Here is a 19,628-nt window from a genome sequence, read left to right as displayed (position 1 = left end):
CTACGTGTTGGTAACAGATACCACAAGACACATTTAGGAATATTGTAGCATCCATGCCTCACTGGGTACGAGCTGTTTTGGCTGCACGTGGATGACCAACATCATATTAGGTAGGTGGTCATAATGTTTTGGCTCATTGGTGTATAAGGCAATGGTTAGGCTGCATCTTGAGTAGCTCAGGCTTTGGAGGCTTCATTTTAAGAAGGATGTAGATCTACTTAGGTGTTACCCTTGTCCTACTCTAACTATTAATTTTTTTGTCCCAATTATTCTACTAATCATTTTTCTGTCTTTCCAATCCACTCCTGTCCTCCTAGTATATTCAATAATTTAACCTAGTCTATATATATATATATATACAGGTAACCCTCGTACAACACAATAGTCAAGTTCCAAAAAAAAATCTTGTTTAGTGCAAAACCGTGTTATATGGGACTAAGAACCAGTACAAAAAAGGGGTTATGTTCCAAGAGCTAACAAAATGTTAACAAAACTGACAAAAATACACCATTCTAGATTTTGTGTATCTTCTGCTCTCTTTAAAAAAACAGTAATCTGGGTTTGTTTGCTTTTGCTTGATAGATCTTTGTAATTTCATCGCATGGAACAGCTTTTCTGAAGCTCACTTTTGAACTTTGGGCTCCTTTCAGTCAAAGAATCTGAATTTAAAAAATACAATTCTAATTGCTCGGCTAACTTTATGCCTTTCCATATATTTTAGTCTAAAATTTGGAAGTTCAGATTTGTGCTGTCATCCTCTGAATTGATTTGCCTCTGATGCCATTTCTACCAAATCCTCTTCGCCAGCCTCTTCTTCTACCAGTAATTATTGAACGACTTCAGTAATCATATCTTCTTTTTTTTTTTTTAGGAGCTTTGCCGACTAAGGCTATGTTGCTCTGTTTGTTCAAATTGCATTCAGGGAAAAAACACCATGTGACCCTCACCTGAGACCGACTCTCAGCCACGTTGTGAAAAGACCCATAAAAATTCCTCCCATCATCAACGGGATTCGAACTTAGGTCTTTTCTATCCAACGTGGGAATGACAGCGGTTCTACCAAGTATGCTACCCACGAGGGCTTCAGTAGTATTATCATCAAAACCTTCTCCTCCTACCAACTTAGCAGGTTCTACTATTGCACAGATTTTGTTTACTGTTGGTTCGACCATATTTCCTGAATGAACTGACACTGCCTATGCATTTTTCCAGCGCACATTTAATGTTGACAGTTTTACTTCTTTGAGCAATAAAGCTATGTTTCTGATACAGTCCACAATTGAAAAATGTTTCCATTCCTGCATCACTTCAATTTTCCATCAATTCAATTCAGAATCAATTTTTTCCAAATTTCACTGTAACGATTTTCTGATGTAATGAGTTTCAAAGGTAGATATAATACCTTAATGTAGTTAAAGAAGTTGTACTAGGTGGTAGGAACATTAGTTCTATTAGATTGGATGGCTTAAATCTTTTGGATGCCTGGTACTTATCCAATAGTAATAAAACTTTGAAATCTAGATTTTTCCACCAGATCAACAAGCACAAGTTCAATAGCATAGAACCTAACACGGGGATTTCCGAATAATTTTTTTTTGCATAACGATTAATGAGCCAAAAGTGGGAATTCACAAAAAAGAATGGAAATGTTGAAAAATTACATCCAACATAATAGCAGTTTTCCTCACACAAAAGCTCAAAAATACCTTGTTATGCGAGGTTGCCACAATTCTCTAATTGTGTTAGAGTGAAACCATGTTATATAAGTACCGTGTTGTGCGAGGATTGCCGCACTTTATCAATTGTGTTAGAGCGAAACCGTGTTATTATTATTATTAGCCATATGGTGTTATTATTATTATTAGCCATATGGTGTTATTATTATTATTAGCCATATGTGGTAGAAGTAATAAAACTGTTGAAAAGAAGGCAGATGGAGGTGTAAATTACACAAAATGCCAAAACTAGTAAGAGAAGGATAGAAGAAAAAGGAAGAATTAAAGGCGGAAGATAGATAGAAAGAATGAGAATATCCTATCTGATATGATGAATTAAATCAAATTATAGACTGAATTAGTAAGTAAGTCAATTAGAGGGGAGGGAACTACAAAGCAAATGTAATTAGTTCAATATGTAAAGGAATAGCAAGCAACAGATAAAGGTAGAATAATTTAGTTAAATAGGCTGAGGGGAAGGGAATTACAAAATAAAATCTGATGCAAGCTAAAAATATATATTGATACATAATACAGGTATTTCATCATACAAAGGTTGGCAAGGTGTTAACAACAGCAATCAGGGTGAGCTACTTCAACAAGACTTAGGAAAATTGGGCAAATATTCATAGAGGTTTGCCAATGCAATATAAGCTTGATTTCTTGCATCATTTACCATTACTAGTACTATTACAGTTTTTGGTTAATTTAATACATCAGTAACTTTGCAAGGATATTCAGATCTATTTGCTGAAGCATCACCAACAGTCTGCCAGAGTGGATTGTGGGAGGTTCTTATAAACTGCAGATGCAGGTAGAGTGGTTACTGATGTGACATCCAGCCACCATCCCACACTTATAGTCATTAAGGTCTGATCCAACAGCAGTAATATGTGAGGACCCATGCTGGCTCCTCACATATTACTACCGTTGAACAGATAGACACACAAAATTTATATTTGTATGTCTGAGACAACACACACAGGTGCAAGGGAATTCTGATGGACAACAAATATTCATAGAGGAGATGTCCAAATACTTCTCATCATTAACATTTTAGCATTAGCAAAGGAACACGATGCAAGAAAGCAAGCTTATATAGCATCACCCAAACAAAAAAAAAAAAACCCTTATTTCACCCATCCACTCGCTCAAAATGTTTGTCAAGTTCTGCCTTGAATCTCTTTAAGCTATCAACTTCTATGACAGATGTAAGTTTGTTCCAGCAATCAACCACCCGCTGGCTAAAGGCAAACTTCCGCACATCAATCCTACAACCGTCTTTCCTCAATTTGAATTTATGCCCTCTCAGGTGATTATTCTGAGCAAGAGAAAGAATCACATCAGCACCTTGCATGCTCAAACCATTCAAGGCTTTATACAACCTCAATCAGATCACCTCGCAGGTGCCTAATCTCCAGACACTGTAATTTGCAAAACTTAAGCCTTTCTTTGTAAGAGCAACCCTTTGTTCCATTCACTAATCTTGTTGCTCTTCTCTGTACTCATTCCAACAGCTCTACATCCTTCTTAAAATGAGGCCTCCAGACCTGTATACAGTACTCAAGGTGTGGCCTGACCATTGCCTTATACAAGGGGATAACCAGCTCCTTATCACTGCTAGAAAAATTCCTGTGTATCATTGACAAGACACCATGAGCTACTCTTGCAGACCATCTGCACAATTACCCCCAGGTCCTTTTCTTTCTCTACCACTGTCAGTGTGGTATAATGTTGATACATTACTCTGGGATTACTGCTTCCCATATGTAGTACTTTACATTTGTCAATGTTAAACTTCATTTGCCACCTCTAAGCCCATCTGCTCAACTTTTCAAGATCCTGTTCCAGCAGTATACTGTCATTAGTGTCATTAATAATCCTGCCAACCTTCATATCGTCTGCAAACTTGGACATTAAGCCTAATACACCATCATTAATATCATTTATAAATACAGAAAACAACACTGAACCCTGAGGAACTCCACTAATAACATTAGTCCATGAAGAGCAGTGTCCATTGATTACCACTCTCTGTCTTCTCCCACTCAACCATCACTTTATCCATAGCAACAATTTGCCTCCAATGCCACACTGCCCCAATTTGTGCAGCAGTCTTCCATGTGCAACAGTATCAAAGGCTTTTCTAAGATCCAAATATATGATATCAAAGTTATTCTTTGCATCCAGTTCCTTTGTGACTGTTCACAAAGTGAACAGTCCAGTTCCTGTGTCCAAGCTATAACTGAAGTCTTGTCTAGATGATCCTGCAATGCTTCTTTAACCAGTGCCTCCATTAATTTTCCTGGAACAGCAGTTAAACTAACAGGTCTCCCTTTGATCCTCCTTTGTGGATTGGGGTCACATTTGCACATCTCCAGTCCATGGGTACCTCCCCTGAGTCCAGGGAAGCTCTCATAATTATGACTTAGGGTTTGCTTACTTCCTTTGCCGCCTCCTTTAATATAACTGGATAAATTCCATCCACCCCAGGTGCCTTTCTTGTGTTTATCTTCTACAATTTCTCCTCCACTTTACTCTCAGTTATTTTCTAGCTTACTGCCAGAGTTGAATACACCTCTGGCATTCCCATCCCTGAATAACTCCTCATGTGTCCATGAGGAGTTATTCAGGGATGGGAATATTCATAGGTGCAAAATATTCATTCAGTTTGTTAGCTACCTGAGCAGGATCATCAACGGTTAAACCATCAATATCAAGTGGACCAATCTGATTCATCCCCTTCCTTCTAGAGTTTACATAAGTAAAGAACTCTTTGCTGTTTTTCTTTGCATCCTTTGCCAAAGATTTCTCGTAATCTGCCTTCGCCTGCCTAACCTCCTTTGTAACTTGGTTACAGACCAGCTTATATCTATCATAGGCTTCTGTGTCACATGTTAATTTATATGTATCCCATGCATTTTTCTTCTCTGTCAAATGTCTAATTAGTTCATCTGACATCCATTTAGGCCTAAATCTTTAACAATATTTCTTTGTTGGTATGAAAAGCCTAGTGGCTTCCAAGATTAATTCTTTGAATGCTCCCATTTTGAATTTGCTGTTGGTAACATCATCAGTTGGTTCCACCGTATAGAATTTAAATACTGTCTCAGACTACCGTAGTCACCTTTACGAAAGCAAAAACTTTCCCTTTACCCTTGATGGTAGTAACCTCTTTGAGTAAATCCCACTTAAAGGGGAGGGACACTGAAATAATGAAAATAGAGGCCATAAAAAAATCAAAATCTATTGGTGCAATCAAATAATAATAATAATTATTATTATTTTATTGCACACATACACACAAGCTAACAATAAGAGTATTTTTATTTTATGCCTCTCCTCATGCCATTCAAGAAACTTTTTAAAAACAGGCAAGCTACAGTAAAGCGATAGTGTACAACAGAAGAAACTTTGTGTATATGGGTAATGTTCTTTTTATTCTACGTATTCTTTCTACAACAGCCTGCAAAAAAAAAAAAAAAAGAAAAGAAAAAACAGAATAAGAATATGTAGAACAGAAAGAATACTGACTGCCCTCATCTTTCCACAATATTCAAAAGAGATATGTTATCAATAAAATTCTGTTTTTTCATTCTTTAAGAACGTAAAAATTAAATTGTTTAAAGTATTGCAATAATGCAATATATGGTGTGTAATGAAAGGCTGAATGCAAATCTCATGACAATATATACATTATTATAGATCAATTTGTAATATCAACTTTAATATCATGAACCAGTATGGTGTTATAATGTTGTGTTTTACTGTCTTCTTGACGGAGACAGTAAAACACAGTCTCCGTCAAGAAGAAAAATTGTGAATATCTGTTCACTCCTTTAATCTGAGACAATGACACTGTAATACAGGCAGTTCTCACTTTACGAGTTCCCGGGTTTACAGGGTTTTTTTCAAGTATCAACAAAATCGAAAATATGAACATTAATTGAAAAAAATGAATGTTAAACATTCATAAATACTGTATTTCAAACCACGTGCATAGCTATACAATACAGTGCACCCTGCTTTACAATATTAATCTGATTAGACCGGGGTTCGAGCCCATCACCACCAAATACGGAGGATGCAGAAAGGTCAGGGAATGACCACCGCATATCCCGGAGCAATATGGCCTTAGTTTCTAATGCTCCTAAAAACCAAATAACAAACAAACAATATTAATCCGTTCCAGAGACACCATCATATCGTGAAAATATCATAATGTGAACCTAATAACACATTATTTTTTAGTTATTTGTGTCAAGACCTCGACCTCGGAACTTGAAATTTTCGCTGCATAACTAAGCTATTTATCTCTCTAAAAGTTCTTTTTTGTAATGAAAATTGTATTACTTACCAATTCAAATCATTAAAACATACTACACTTTCATCATACATCTGTTATAAGAATCAATTTTGTTCTTTCTTTCTATGATATTTTGGAAATGCACATTTCTGGAGGTCACGACCATAAAACAATAAAAACAATTTGCAGTTTCCGGTTTATTGGGCTTTTCCGTTAGTGCAATCAATTATAAACAGGCAGTAAACTCAATGTTATTGCATTTGCGAAAATACCGATAGCTGGAATTGCGTGGGTTTTTATGTTATTATGGTCAAATGTGTTCCCCTTCATTGCAATCTTCAATCATACAAAAAACATAAATAAATTTTCAGAAGCTTCTCTTCATTCCTTTTTTTTAAGCTTCGTAAACTTGTTACTCCGTGTGAATCGTGTTAGTTAGTTGCGATTTGTGCATGCCATTAAAAAATGCTTATGCATTAATTTTCCTGGAACAGCAGTTAAACTAACAGGTCTCCCTTTGATCCTCCTTTGTGGATTGGGGTCACATTTGCACATCTCCAGTCCATGGGTACCTCCCCTGAGTCCAGGGAAGCTCTCATAATTATGACTTAGGGTTTGCTTACTTCCTTTGCCGCCTCCTTTAATATAACTGGATAAATTCCATCCACCCCAGGTGCCTTTCTTGTGTTTATCTTCTACAATTTCTCCTCCACTTTACTCTCAGTTATTTTCTAGCTTACTGCCAGAGTTGAATACACCTCTGGCATTCCCATCCCTGAATAACTCCTCATGTGTCCATGAGGAGTTATTCAGGGATGGGAATATTCATAGGTGCAAAATATTCATTCAGTTTGTTAGCTACCTGAGCAGGATCATCAACGGTTAAACCATCAATATCAAGTGGACCAATCTGATTCATCCCCTTCCTTCTAGAGTTTACATAAGTAAAGAACTCTTTGCTGTTTTTCTTTGCATCCTTTGCCAAAGATTTCTCGTAATCTGCCTTCGCCTGCCTAACCTCCTTTGTAACTTGGTTACAGACCAGCTTATATCTATCATAGGCTTCTGTGTCACATGTTAATTTATATGTATCCCATGCATTTTTCTTCTCTGTCAAATGTCTAATTAGTTCATCTGACATCCATTTAGGCCTAAATCTTTAACAATATTTCTTTGTTGGTATGAAAAGCCTAGTGGCTTCCAAGATTAATTCTTTGAATGCTCCCATTTTGAATTTGCTGTTGGTAACATCATCAGTTGGTTCCACCGTATAGAATTTAAATACTGTCTCAGACTACCGTAGTCACCTTTACGAAAGCAAAAACTTTCCCTTTACCCTTGATGGTAGTAACCTCTTTGAGTAAATCCCACTTAAAGGGGAGGGACACTGAAATAATGAAAATAGAGGCCATAAAAAAATCAAAATCTATTGGTGCAATCAAATAATAATAATAATTATTATTATTTTATTGCACACATACACACAAGCTAACAATAAGAGTATTTTTATTTTATGCCTCTCCTCATGCCATTCAAGAAACTTTTTAAAAACAGGCAAGCTACAGTAAAGCGATAGTGTACAACAGAAGAAACTTTGTGTATATGGGTAATGTTCTTTTTATTCTACGTATTCTTTCTACAACAGCCTGCAAAAAAAAAAAAAAAAGAAAAGAAAAAACAGAATAAGAATATGTAGAACAGAAAGAATACTGACTGCCCTCATCTTTCCACAATATTCAAAAGAGATATGTTATCAATAAAATTCTGTTTTTTCATTCTTTAAGAACGTAAAAATTAAATTGTTTAAAGTATTGCAATAATGCAATATATGGTGTGTAATGAAAGGCTGAATGCAAATCTCATGACAATATATACATTATTATAGATCAATTTGTAATATCAACTTTAATATCATGAACCAGTATGGTGTTATAATGTTGTGTTTTACTGTCTTCTTGACGGAGACAGTAAAACACAGTCTCCGTCAAGAAGAAAAATTGTGAATATCTGTTCACTCCTTTAATCTGAGACAATGACACTGTAATACAGGCAGTTCTCACTTTACGAGTTCCCGGGTTTACAGGGTTTTTTTCAAGTATCAACAAAATCGAAAATATGAACATTAATTGAAAAAAATGAATGTTAAACATTCATAAATACTGTATTTCAAACCACGTGCATAGCTATACAATACAGTGCACCCTGCTTTACAATATTAATCTGATTAGACCGGGGTTCGAGCCCATCACCACCAAATACGGAGGATGCAGAAAGGTCAGGGAATGACCACCGCATATCCCGGAGCAATATGGCCTTAGTTTCTAATGCTCCTAAAAACCAAATAACAAACAAACAAACAAACAATATTAATCCGTTCCAGAGACACCATCATATCGTGAAAATATCATAATGTGAACCTAATAACACATTATTTTTTAGTTATTTGTGTCAAGACCTCGACCTCGGAACTTGAAATTTTCGCTGCATAACTAAGCTATTTATCTCTCTAAAAGTTCTTTTTTGTAATGAAAATTGTATTACTTACCAATTCAAATCATTAAAACATACTACACTTTCATCATACATCTGTTATAAGAATCAATTTTGTTCTTTCTTTCTATGATATTTTGGAAATGCACATTTCTGGAGGTCACGACCATAAAACAATAAAAACAATTTGCAGTTTCCGGTTTATTGGGCTTTTCCGTTAGTGCAATCAATTATAAACAGGCAGTAAACTCAATGTTATTGCATTTGCGAAAATACCGATAGCTGGAATTGCGTGGGTTTTTATGTTATTATGGTCAAATGTGTTCCCCTTCATTGCAATCTTCAATCATACAAAAAACATAAATAAATTTTCAGAAGCTTCTCTTCATTCCTTTTTTTTAAGCTTCGTAAACTTGTTACTCCGTGTGAATCGTGTTAGTTAGTTGCGATTTGTGCATGCCATTAAAAAATGCTTATGCATATTATCGTGAAATTTATAAAGAAAAGAGAAGAGATTATCTTGGAAACAAATTCCTCTTGAAGCATTTCTGAAGAAGTCGACTCCTTGTGCAACAAACCAACAATGAGTGCTAACCCAACAATGAGTGATCAACGAGTGTGCATTTAGTCAATGATGATGAAGAATAAATATTCTTTAACGTTTGTAAGTCATAAATAATTTCTTTAAATTATAATTTGCTTGATTTTACAGGCTACGTTTTCATTTCTTTGGATAAATCAATCATTGTTTAAACATAAACTAATTAGCTAACTAATTTCATTATTGAGAACATAACCCCTGTTTTTAACATTATCTATGAGACATAAATTCCAGATTTACAAGTTTTCACTTTACGAGTGTGCACTAGGAACAAATTAACTTGTAAAGTTGGGAACTACCTGTAATCATATTTAGCCACTGCTTACAAAAATATTTCCAAAGATTCTGTATTGAATGATTTTGAATAAAGCAACATGATGGCTCCCTCCATAAATGTCTTGAGAGGAATGCAGCATATTAATTTCAATTGCTGTATTAAGTGAGCACTTGTATGTGAAGTTAATACAAATTAGAGTAATCACTTCTGAGTAACCACATTTTAAAAAAAATTGTTAAAAAAAAATGTAAATCTTAAAATATATTAAATTGTACACTAATTAAATACATATAATTAAAGTTCATTTACTGTAAAGCTAAGACCACTCTCTCTTCCTTGGTAAAATCCCGGAGGTTTAGTAGCCAGACCATAACCAGGTTTTGGCACAGTTCTCAAAGAAGACACAACTGAAATAAATGAAATATCATTCCATTTTAATCTATATAATAAAATGCAGCCATACACTCTACTTAGAAAACAAACATTACTTATTACATTACAAACAAACATTACATTACTTATGCTGGGCTACAAGAGGGAAAACCATCTTTTCACCCTCATTAATTTTTTTAGTTTACTTAGGTAGGTTAATTAAGGACTCATCTCTAACAGAGTCTCTCCACTCTCTGAATCATAGATGCTCTGTTTTTGCTGCATGCCTTTTCTACAGTTACTTCCACAGGAACTATTCTTCTGAATCTCGCAAAAAGGATTCTGCTCCTATGCTTATCTTAGATGACACACTGATTTCTAGGCAAGATCATATATCTTTATTGGGGATTATCCTGACTTCTAATCTCTCTTGGCATAAAAGATAAAAATAAACTATGGCCATTATCAATCCACTGCAGGATGGAAGCATCCTCAACAATTCATGTTGAGGGAAATCAACCATAATCTGCCACTCTGGTCTAGTGCAGGTTGGCAGACTGACCGTATTTAGCAGTCAGGGGCTTGAAACTTCTCCTAACCACTCGGCTACAGCGGTCTTGGCATGTAAGAACATTACAAATATTGCTTCCTCTATGTCTAAAAAACTGGATTTTTTCTTTTGTGCTCTGGCATTACTTTTCTTCTGAACAGCTGTTCACTCTGTACAAATCGCAAATCCGCCCTACCATGGAATATTGTTCTCACATCTGAGGTGGTGCCTCCAAAACCTCTTTCAGGCATCTAGATTCCATTAAAAGAGGACAGTTAGGTTAATTAATGAATCATCTCTAACAGAGTCTCTCCACTCTGTTTCATAGATGCTCTGTTTTTGCCGCATGCCTTTTCTATAGATACTCCCATGGGCACTGTTCTTCTGAATTGGCTTCTATAATTCCAGCTCTCTCTTTCAAAGCAGTCTGAACATGTACTACAACCAGTCAGCATCCTTTTACTGTCCAACTTCAAACTCACAGAACCAACTTTTCTTCTTCCTCATTTATTCATTCAACTTCTGTTTACTGGAACAACCTTCCTTCATACATATATCCTAATGAAAATAAAAGAAACAAGACTGGTATAAATGTATTAAATATTTTCATTAATTTAATTCATTAAAGGCCAAACTAGTCATCTTTAGTTTGGCCTTTAAGTGCATGTTGCTGCTTGATTGTATTTATGTTTAAGATAGCTGACTTGAGTATTTACACATGAACTTGTAGAGCTTTACAAATCAAGTTCACATCTAATGTCAAGAAATATCGTCTTTCAGCATCATAATCTCCAACTCATGCACAGTAAGTCCCCAACATATGCAAGAAATATGATCCAGGACTTCTTACGTAAGTTGAGGTTTACGTAACTCGGAAATGACTAAAAAAATATTGCTATTATACCCTGATATGCCAAAATTACAAAAACCACATAATATCCTCAGAAGAATGGAGAAAAATAGTTATATAGTTATATATTTTTAATTAGTTCAATTAAAAACTTTTTCTGGGGACAGCGGTGAAATAGCAGGAGTGGAACATATTTTCTGTAAGTAGCTAGTCATAGTTCTATTCTGAATTGAGACAGCGAGATTTGGAAGTTAATCGATACTTAAATGTCCGTATATTTACCGTTTGTAACTTGCCGCCATTGTTACGCGATACAAAATATCTCGAACTAGATAGCATAAGCTTAGTATAGTATAGTACATAATATAATATTGTCAATTAATCAGTAAATCTATTAATCTTGTTGAACTTCATTGTCAATTAAATTGTACTTTTAACTATATACATATAACGACTTAGGTTATGTAACATAAATAATTAGCAAAAATAAATAATTAATACTTAACTTGATACGGAAGTTATATAAAGGGATTTCGTAGATAACACTCGATACTGAAACATAAATATAGCATCATAACTGTGTTGGGATTCAAGTTTAGGGTTTTAATTTTGTACTGAAATTGAAATTAAATCGAAATCATGACTCAGACCAGACCAGTAAAGCAAAATGCTCAAGCTAATGGGAGTGCTGTGGCTCAGGGGAAAACTGAGGGGGGAGGGGGGGCAGTTGCCCTCTGAATCACAGCCTTTTTAAATGCACTATTTGCTTGATGTTTGTGGAGCAGTCAGGTACGGGACATGATACTGCCATGGGGGTTGTCTTTGTATGTGCGCAATGCAAGGAATGTAAGGAAATTAGGCGACAACTCAGCGTTGTTATGGGCCTATATGAGAGCTTGAAGGACAGGGTGGATACCCTCGAAGGATTAAAAGTGAGTGGCCCCCCATCAAGCTCTCAGCTGCCCACACAAACGCCAAAGCTTGCACTTGGGCATCACGCAACACAGCGGCAGCCTCCAAGGCAGAATGCGCTGGTCTCAAAGGAACTAGTAGTTGTTGGTGACTCTATTGTCAGGGAAACAGGAAACATGCTTTGTAAAAAGGATAGGTGGAACAGGACCAGGGTATGTCTGCCAGGGGCAAAGATTGATGACGTTGTGCGGATATCATCTTTTAAGGGCACAAAAGGTGATATAGTTGTACACGTTGGCACTAATGATATTAAGAGTAGGAGACTGGTGGAATTACTTAACAAGTACAGGTCACTGTTGAAAAAAAGCCGTGAATTAGGGTTGAATTTGAAAGTGACTGCAATTCTGCCCAGACACGATAGGAGGGAGTATATGATGAGAGCCCTGTCGATCAATTCGGCCCTGGAAGGACTGTGCAAGGCTCAAGGGGTAGAATTTTTTTCAGACTGGTCTGTACTTGTTAACAGGAGAGACTGCTTCTACAGGGATGGGATACACTTAAATAGAAAGGGTGCAAGAATGTTTGCTGAGGCTATCGAGGCAGTATTAGGTGGGTCGGAAAACTGCTAGATTGGGGGGATACAAGGACTAATAGATTAACAGAAGTCACTGGCAGAGGTGAAAGTGATTCTTGCACTGCTTCTATTGGAATGAGCCGCAGCATGGAAAATAAGATGCAGGATATTTCAGAGACTGCTGGGAATCATTGGGGTACAAATAAACACATAGGTTGTGTTAGGGTAGCTAAGAAAAAGAACAGGTGCATGTATATTTGCGTGTACACCAATGCTAGGAGTTTAGTAAATAAATTTGATGAATTTGAGGTATTGCTCAAAACATCAAAGGCAGATATTGTGGGGATTTCAGAGACGTGGTGTCACACAGATATAAGTAATGCAGAACTGGAATTTGGGGAGTACAATGTGTACAGAAAGGATAGACAGGGTAGGAAGGGATGAGGGGTTATGTTATTAGTTAAGAAATACATAAAATCCAAGGAAGTGAAGCCAGTCGACATTGCTGGACAGTGCAGTGTCGAGTCAGTTTGGTGTGACATAAGCATTGGGAGATCAAAATTGAGAGTAGGAGTGTGCTATAGGCCTAATGACCCTGGTGAGTATAATAAGAAACTGTACGGGGAAATAGAGTGGGCCAGTAAATCAGAGAGTCTTATAAAGGGGGATTTTAATTTCCCAGATATTGACTGGAATTTGGGGGTTGGTCACTCATACACTAGCAAGGGTTTTGTGGATTTATTGGATGATTGTTTTCTACATCAGCATGTTTGGGAGGCAACTAGAGGGAGTAATACTCTTGATTTGATTATCAGTAGTGATTCTTCATGCATTAAGAATCTGCAGGTAAATGAACCACTAGGTGGCAGTGATCACAGTGTGCTGAAGTGGGATTTACTCAAAGAGGTAACTACCATCAGGGGTAAAGGGAAGGGTTATTGCTTTCGTAAAGGCAACTACGATGGTCTGAGACAGTATTTAAATTCTATACGGTGGAACCAACTGATGATGTTACCAACAGCAAACTCAAAATGGGAAGCATTCAAAGAAATTATCTTGGAAGCTACTAGGCTTTACATACCAACTAAGAAATATTGTTCAAGGTTCAGGCCTAAATAGATGTCAGATGAACTAATGTGACATATGGCAGAGAAGAAAAATGCATGGGATACATATAAATTAACATGTGACACAGAAGCCTATTATAGATATAAGTTGATCTGTAACCAAGTTACAAATGAGGTTAGACAGGCGAAGGCAGATTACGAGAAATCTTTGGCAAGGGATGCAAAGAAAAACAGCAAGGAATTCTTTACTTATGTAAACTCTAGAAGGAAGGGGATGAATCAGATTGGTCCAATTGATATCAATGGTTCAACTGTTCATGATCCTGCTCAGGTAGCTAACAAACTAAATCAATATTCTGCATCTACATTCACACATGAGGAGTTATTCAGGAAGGGGAATGCCATAGATGGAGTAAACACTGGCAGTGAGCTAGATGATCTTGTAATAATTGAGAGTAAAGTGGAGGAGAAATTGTTGAAGATAAATACAAGAAATGCACCTGGGGTGGATGGGATCTATCCAGTTATATTAAAGGAGGCAGCAAAGGAAGTAAGCAATCCATTAGCCATAATTATGAGAGCTTCCTTGGACTTCCTTGGACTTACAGACTGGAGATGTGCAAATGTAACCCCAATTCACATAGGAGGATCAAAGGCTGACACAAGTAATTATAGACCTGTGAGTTTAACTTCTGTTCCAGGAAAATTAATAGAAGCACTGGTTAAAGAAGCACTGCAGGATCATCTTGACAAGAATTCAGTTATAGCTCAGACACAGCATGATTTTATTAAGGGAAGGTCTTGCCTGACCAATTTGATTGGATACTATGATGTAGTCACAAAAGAATTGGATGCAGGGAATAACTTTGATATTATATATTTGAATCTTAGAAAGGCTTTTGATACTGTTGCACATCTAAGACTGCTGCACAAATTGGAGCAGTGTGGCATTGATGGCAAATTATTGCTATGGATAAAGGGATGGTTGAGTGGCAGAAGACAGAGAGTGGTAATTATTATTATTATTATTATTACTAGCCACATAGTGCAAGGAAGCCTGAGACTTATGCTGCACCAGCCAAAAGAAATTTCCGAGTTACCCCAAGAGAGAGAGAGAGAGAAAGGGAATCACAAAGAAAGAGAAGAATGATGATATCCAGCTCAGGACCCTGGGTGTGCCAAGCCCATACTCACCAGATGTGAGCCCCTACTGCTCATCATGGACTAATGTTATTAGTGGAGTCCCTCATGGTTCAGTGTTGGGTCCATTGTTGTTTTCTGTATTTATAAATAATATTGATGATGGTATATCAAGCTTAATGTCCAAGTTTGCAGACGATACAAAGGTTGGCAGGGTTGTTAAGGATGCTACTGACGCTATGCTGCTGCAACAGGATCTGTAAAGGTTGAGCAGATGGGCTGAGAGGTGGCAAATGAAGTTTAACATCGACAAATGTAAAGTACTACATATGGGAACCAGCAGCCCCAGAGCAACGTATCAACTCTGTGGTACTATACTGACAGTGGTAGAGAATGAAAAGGATCTGGGGGTAATTGTGCAGGCAGATATGAAGTTCTCTGAGCAGTGCAGACGGGCTGCAAGAGTAGCTCATGGTGTCTTATCAATGATATACAGGAATTTTTCTAGCAGGGATAGCGAGGTGATTATTCCCTTGTATAAGGCAATGGTCAGGCCACACCTTGAGTACTGTATACAGGTTTGGAGGCCTCATTTCAACAAGGATGTAGAGCTGCTGGAACGAGTACAGAGAAGGGCAACAAGGTTAGTGAACGGAACGAAGGGTTGCTCGTACGAAGAAAGGTTTAAGTTTTGCAAATTACAGTGTCTGGAGACTAGGCACCGGCGAGGTGATCTGATAGAGGTGTACAAAGCCTTGAATGGTTTGAGCATGCTCAATGCCGATGGGATTCTTCCTCTTGCTCAGAATAATCACCTGACAGGGCATAAATTCAAATTGAGGAAAGACAGATGTAGGATAGATGGGAGGAACTTTGCCTTTAGCCAGCGGGTAGTTGGTTGGTGGAACAGACTTCCATCCCTCATCCCTTGTTGTGGAAGTTGATAGCCTAAATAAATTTAAGGCTCAGCTGGACAGGTATTTCGAACGAATGGAGGGGTGAAGTGAAAGGGTTTTTTTTTGGCTGATGCTGCATAAGGTTGCTTTCTTGCATCATGTGCCTCTACTAATGCTAATGCTAATATGAAAAGAAAATAGAAAAGGAAGAAAAAATGCATGTACTGTACTGTAAAAACTGATATGTATTTTGTAGCCTTGGTTATTATAGTTGGTTTTATTGGTAACACTTCTCATATTCTGTCTTTGTCCTTTATTATTGCATTCACTGTTGACACTAACAAATCTAAATTCTGTGTGTTACTTGTTAATGTTTGACCATTTTCATACATTCTTATTATTTTAATTTTCTGATCCAAATCATTCATTTTCCTTTTCTTGGTAGATTTACTAGTACCATTGTCACTTATCCTGTCAGTCAACACCATGATAATGGTCAAAATGAAATTTTTTGTAAAGAACTTCACAGAGTTAAAGCGGAAACACACTATTATCACCTCACGCAAGCTCTCATTTTACAAAAGCACATTTCTGGAGGTCACTACCATAAAACAATAAAAATAATTTGCAGTTTCCGGTTTATTCTGCTTTTCTGTTAGTACAATCTATTATAAATGGGTAGTAATCTAGATCTTAATTTATTTGCAATAATATCACTAGCTAGAATTCTGTGGATTTTTATGTTATTATGGTGAAATGTGTGCCGAAGATATCATGCGTGAAGCTTTGGAAGATTTAGAGACTGGCATCAAAATTGGAGGACAGAACATAAACAACCTTCGTTATGCAGATGATGCTAATTTGTAATTCTAAGGGTTATCTTAAAGAAACTATGAGGAGAATATGTGAAGCAAGTAAGAAAAAAGGACTGTTTCTGAATGTGTGTAAAACTAAAATTATGGTGATTGGTGATAATCTCAATTCTATTAAAGTGAAGGCTAATGGGAAAGATATTGAAGAAGTTGATGAATTTGATTACTTAGGGTCAAGAATAAATAAAAACAGTGACTGCTAAAACGTTGGTCACTGATCTGATAAAATTGATCATGACCTGCCCCTAAAGATGAAACTGAGAATCATTGATTCATTAATTTTTCCAGTTCCCACTTATGGATGTGAAGGATGGAATCTGAAAAGAGCTGACAGGAAGAAAATTGAGGCATTTGAAATGTGGTGTTACAGGAGAATACTGCGTATTTCTTACTTTGATCGAAGAACAAATAAGTGGGTATTGAATCAAATTGGCAAGCCTAAAATTCTTCTTCAGAGCATTAACAAAATAAAACTCAAGTTCTTTGGTCATATAGTAAGAAGGGAAAACTTTCTGTTGAAGAATATAATGGAAGGAAAGACCGAGGGGAAGAGGTGCAGAGAAAAACCTGCAACTACGTGGAAGGATGGGATCAGTGAACTTCTGGGCTTGACACTTTGTGATGCTGCTCGTATAGCACACGATCAATGCAGTTGGAGGAATTTGTTGGTGGCCACAACAGCTCCTCAGGGAGCTATGTAACTGGAAGAAGAGGGTGTGTCCCATTCACTGAAATCTTCAGTCACATAAAAAAACATAAATAAATTTTCAGAATCTTCTCTTCATTCCGATTTTTTAAAATTTGTAACTTGTTACTCCATATTTCATTTGTGCATGCCATGTTCGATGTTATTGATTGCTTATTTTTTATTTATTTATTTTTTTCTACTGTTTTAAATTTTACAGGCCTATGGAATCCTTAGGAAAAAAAAAAAAACATTTGAGTTAAAAAAAATTTTATGTAAGTCTGATGTTATGTAACTCGGGCTTACGTAAGTTGGGGCCTTACTGTACTATGTTAGATATTACTGTATCTAACAACTCTTGTGTTTGAGGTTTTCATTAAAAACATACATTATACTTGAAGTTGGATTCCCACACCAATTAGGAATTTTCAAATTTCAAATTAAATTGTCACTGGATTATCTGATATTGTACAGATAAGATAATTATCAGAGTAGCAATACTATACTACATATAAATAACATACATCTTAGTTAGAAGCTATTTTTCAACTAATATTTACTTAGAGTAACAGGATTGCAAAACGAGAGTTGAAGTCTGGTGTAAGGATTCATTGATTTATGCCTTTGTCTTTATTTAGTAAAATATTTATGAACTCAGCAACCCACTTAGCATTAGCCATGCTTTTTTTTTAAAACAAATATTATTTCAGAAATCATTGTTTGATGAACATAATTTAACTGCCTATACACTAGCTACACTAACCACTATAATTTGGAAGAGTTCCTACTAATCTGCCAGTTGAAGATCGAAATCCTGATTTTCTATCAAATTCTTCATCTTCCCAAGGTCTTGGATGATCAGCATCCCTAGATGGTGCTAAAAATTAAAAAAAAATAAATAAAATAAAATAATAATAGGGACACATTTAAAAAAAAAATTATTTGTAAAAGAATAAGAGAAGTTTACCTCAATATAATACACAGAACACTTCCATATGATATTCTCCAGAAATTAAAAGGAAAACAATTAAAAAATCGAAAATCTTACATTACAGTAAGAAATAATTAATAATAATTAAAAATCAAATGAACGCAATTCAAAATCAATTTAATGCAATTAAAAATTAAGTAAAAAACTTAATTTAATGAAAAAAATTGCAAAACAATTTTCCTTCCTGAAGCTGACAATGCTTTTCAACTGTATGTTGTTATCACAGGAATAAAAATTACCGAATAGGGGTGAGCATGGAACATAAATAGGAGTTATTTGTCTTCGTGCATGCACATAAAGGACCACGAGTCAGAGATTAGATATGGCCGGTGAACACAAACAGAATTCTCATGTAATTTAATTTCGACGATTTCTGCAATTAATAGTCTTGTATAATTACGTTGGACACTTAAGTATTTTGGCCTCGTTAAATAAAAAAAGTATGTTTTTCATTAACAGCATGAAAGGCTAATTCTAACGCTGCTGAACGAGAAGCACGAACTGAGGCTGCGTGTTAATTAACACGAAAATTCAGAGGAAACCGTGTAGAACCATGATAAGACGAGTTGCAATCACCGCAACAAATGTTGTATACTAGGTCACTTATTTGTGTTGTGAATGAGGAAAGGACTGAGCGATTGTTCAGTATAGTGTGTAATTTCCGTATTGGCCTGGCTACAATTTTAAATTCGGTATCTTTAAAGAATCTATTAAGTTGTTTGTGCCACTGTTCAACATATGGGACGGAAAGAGAGTATTTTTTAATATTACCATTGCTGGTTGGTGTATTTTTTTTGTATTCTATCCTTTGCTTGTACCCTAATTCTGTCTATTGTAGCAAGTGGGTAACCACCTCTTTAAGAATCTGCTGGTTAATATTTGTATTTCTGAGCCCGAAGCAGATTCCATTGAGAAATTGATTATGTAATGACTATCAGTAATGACTAGAACATCGTCTAAATATCTCCCATAGTATGTGATACAGGGTAGAAAAGGTGTCAAATGTATACATTCAATCGTTGAGAGATAGATCTCCGATATTAGGTTATTTGTTATTTTTTTTTTTTTTTAGGAGCATTAGCAACTAAGGCCATATTGCTCCGGGATTATGTGGTGATCATTCCCTGACCTTTCCACATCCTCCATATTCGAGCCCATGACTACCGTGATATGGTGGTCACGGGCTCAAACCCCAGTATAATCAAGAAGCATGTGCTATGCACTGCTGCTCCTGCCCACATGGCTATGGAGGCGCCTCCGATATTAGGCCGCTCAGGCTTAATCCCATTGGCAAACCAAAATTTGTTTGTATACTTTGTCTCTAAAGGTG

General features: G+C 36.3%; 1 protein-coding gene across 5 annotated transcripts in view; it reads right to left on the bottom strand.

Moving 5' to 3' along the window:
• The window catches only part of LOC150078418 (actin-binding LIM protein 3-like), a 528,875-nt gene that overhangs the window by 79,517 nt on the left and 429,730 nt on the right, over positions 1-19,628 (bottom strand). For all 5 annotated transcript variants that reach the window (XR_016547624.1, XM_090384937.1, XM_090384935.1 and 2 more), the window contains 2 exons: positions 18,071-18,184; positions 9,699-9,796 (listed from right to left, as the gene is read on the bottom strand). Coding sequence is in view for 4 of the 5 variants with exons in the window: in XM_090384937.1 (XP_090241063.1) it covers positions 9,699-9,796; positions 18,071-18,184 (212 nt within the window). In the remaining variant the exon portion in view is untranslated. The remainder of the gene's footprint in view (positions 1-9,698; positions 9,797-18,070; positions 18,185-19,628) is intronic.

This window comes from Mastigoproctus giganteus, chromosome 11 (genome assembly GCF_048544385.1).
Source record: "Mastigoproctus giganteus isolate SK-2022 chromosome 11, ASM4854438v1, whole genome shotgun sequence".
Lineage (NCBI taxonomy): Eukaryota > Metazoa > Arthropoda > Arachnida > Uropygi > Thelyphonidae > Mastigoproctus > Mastigoproctus giganteus.
Note: the sequence above shows the minus strand (reverse complement) of the source record. Positions and strands in the feature narration are given on the sequence as shown.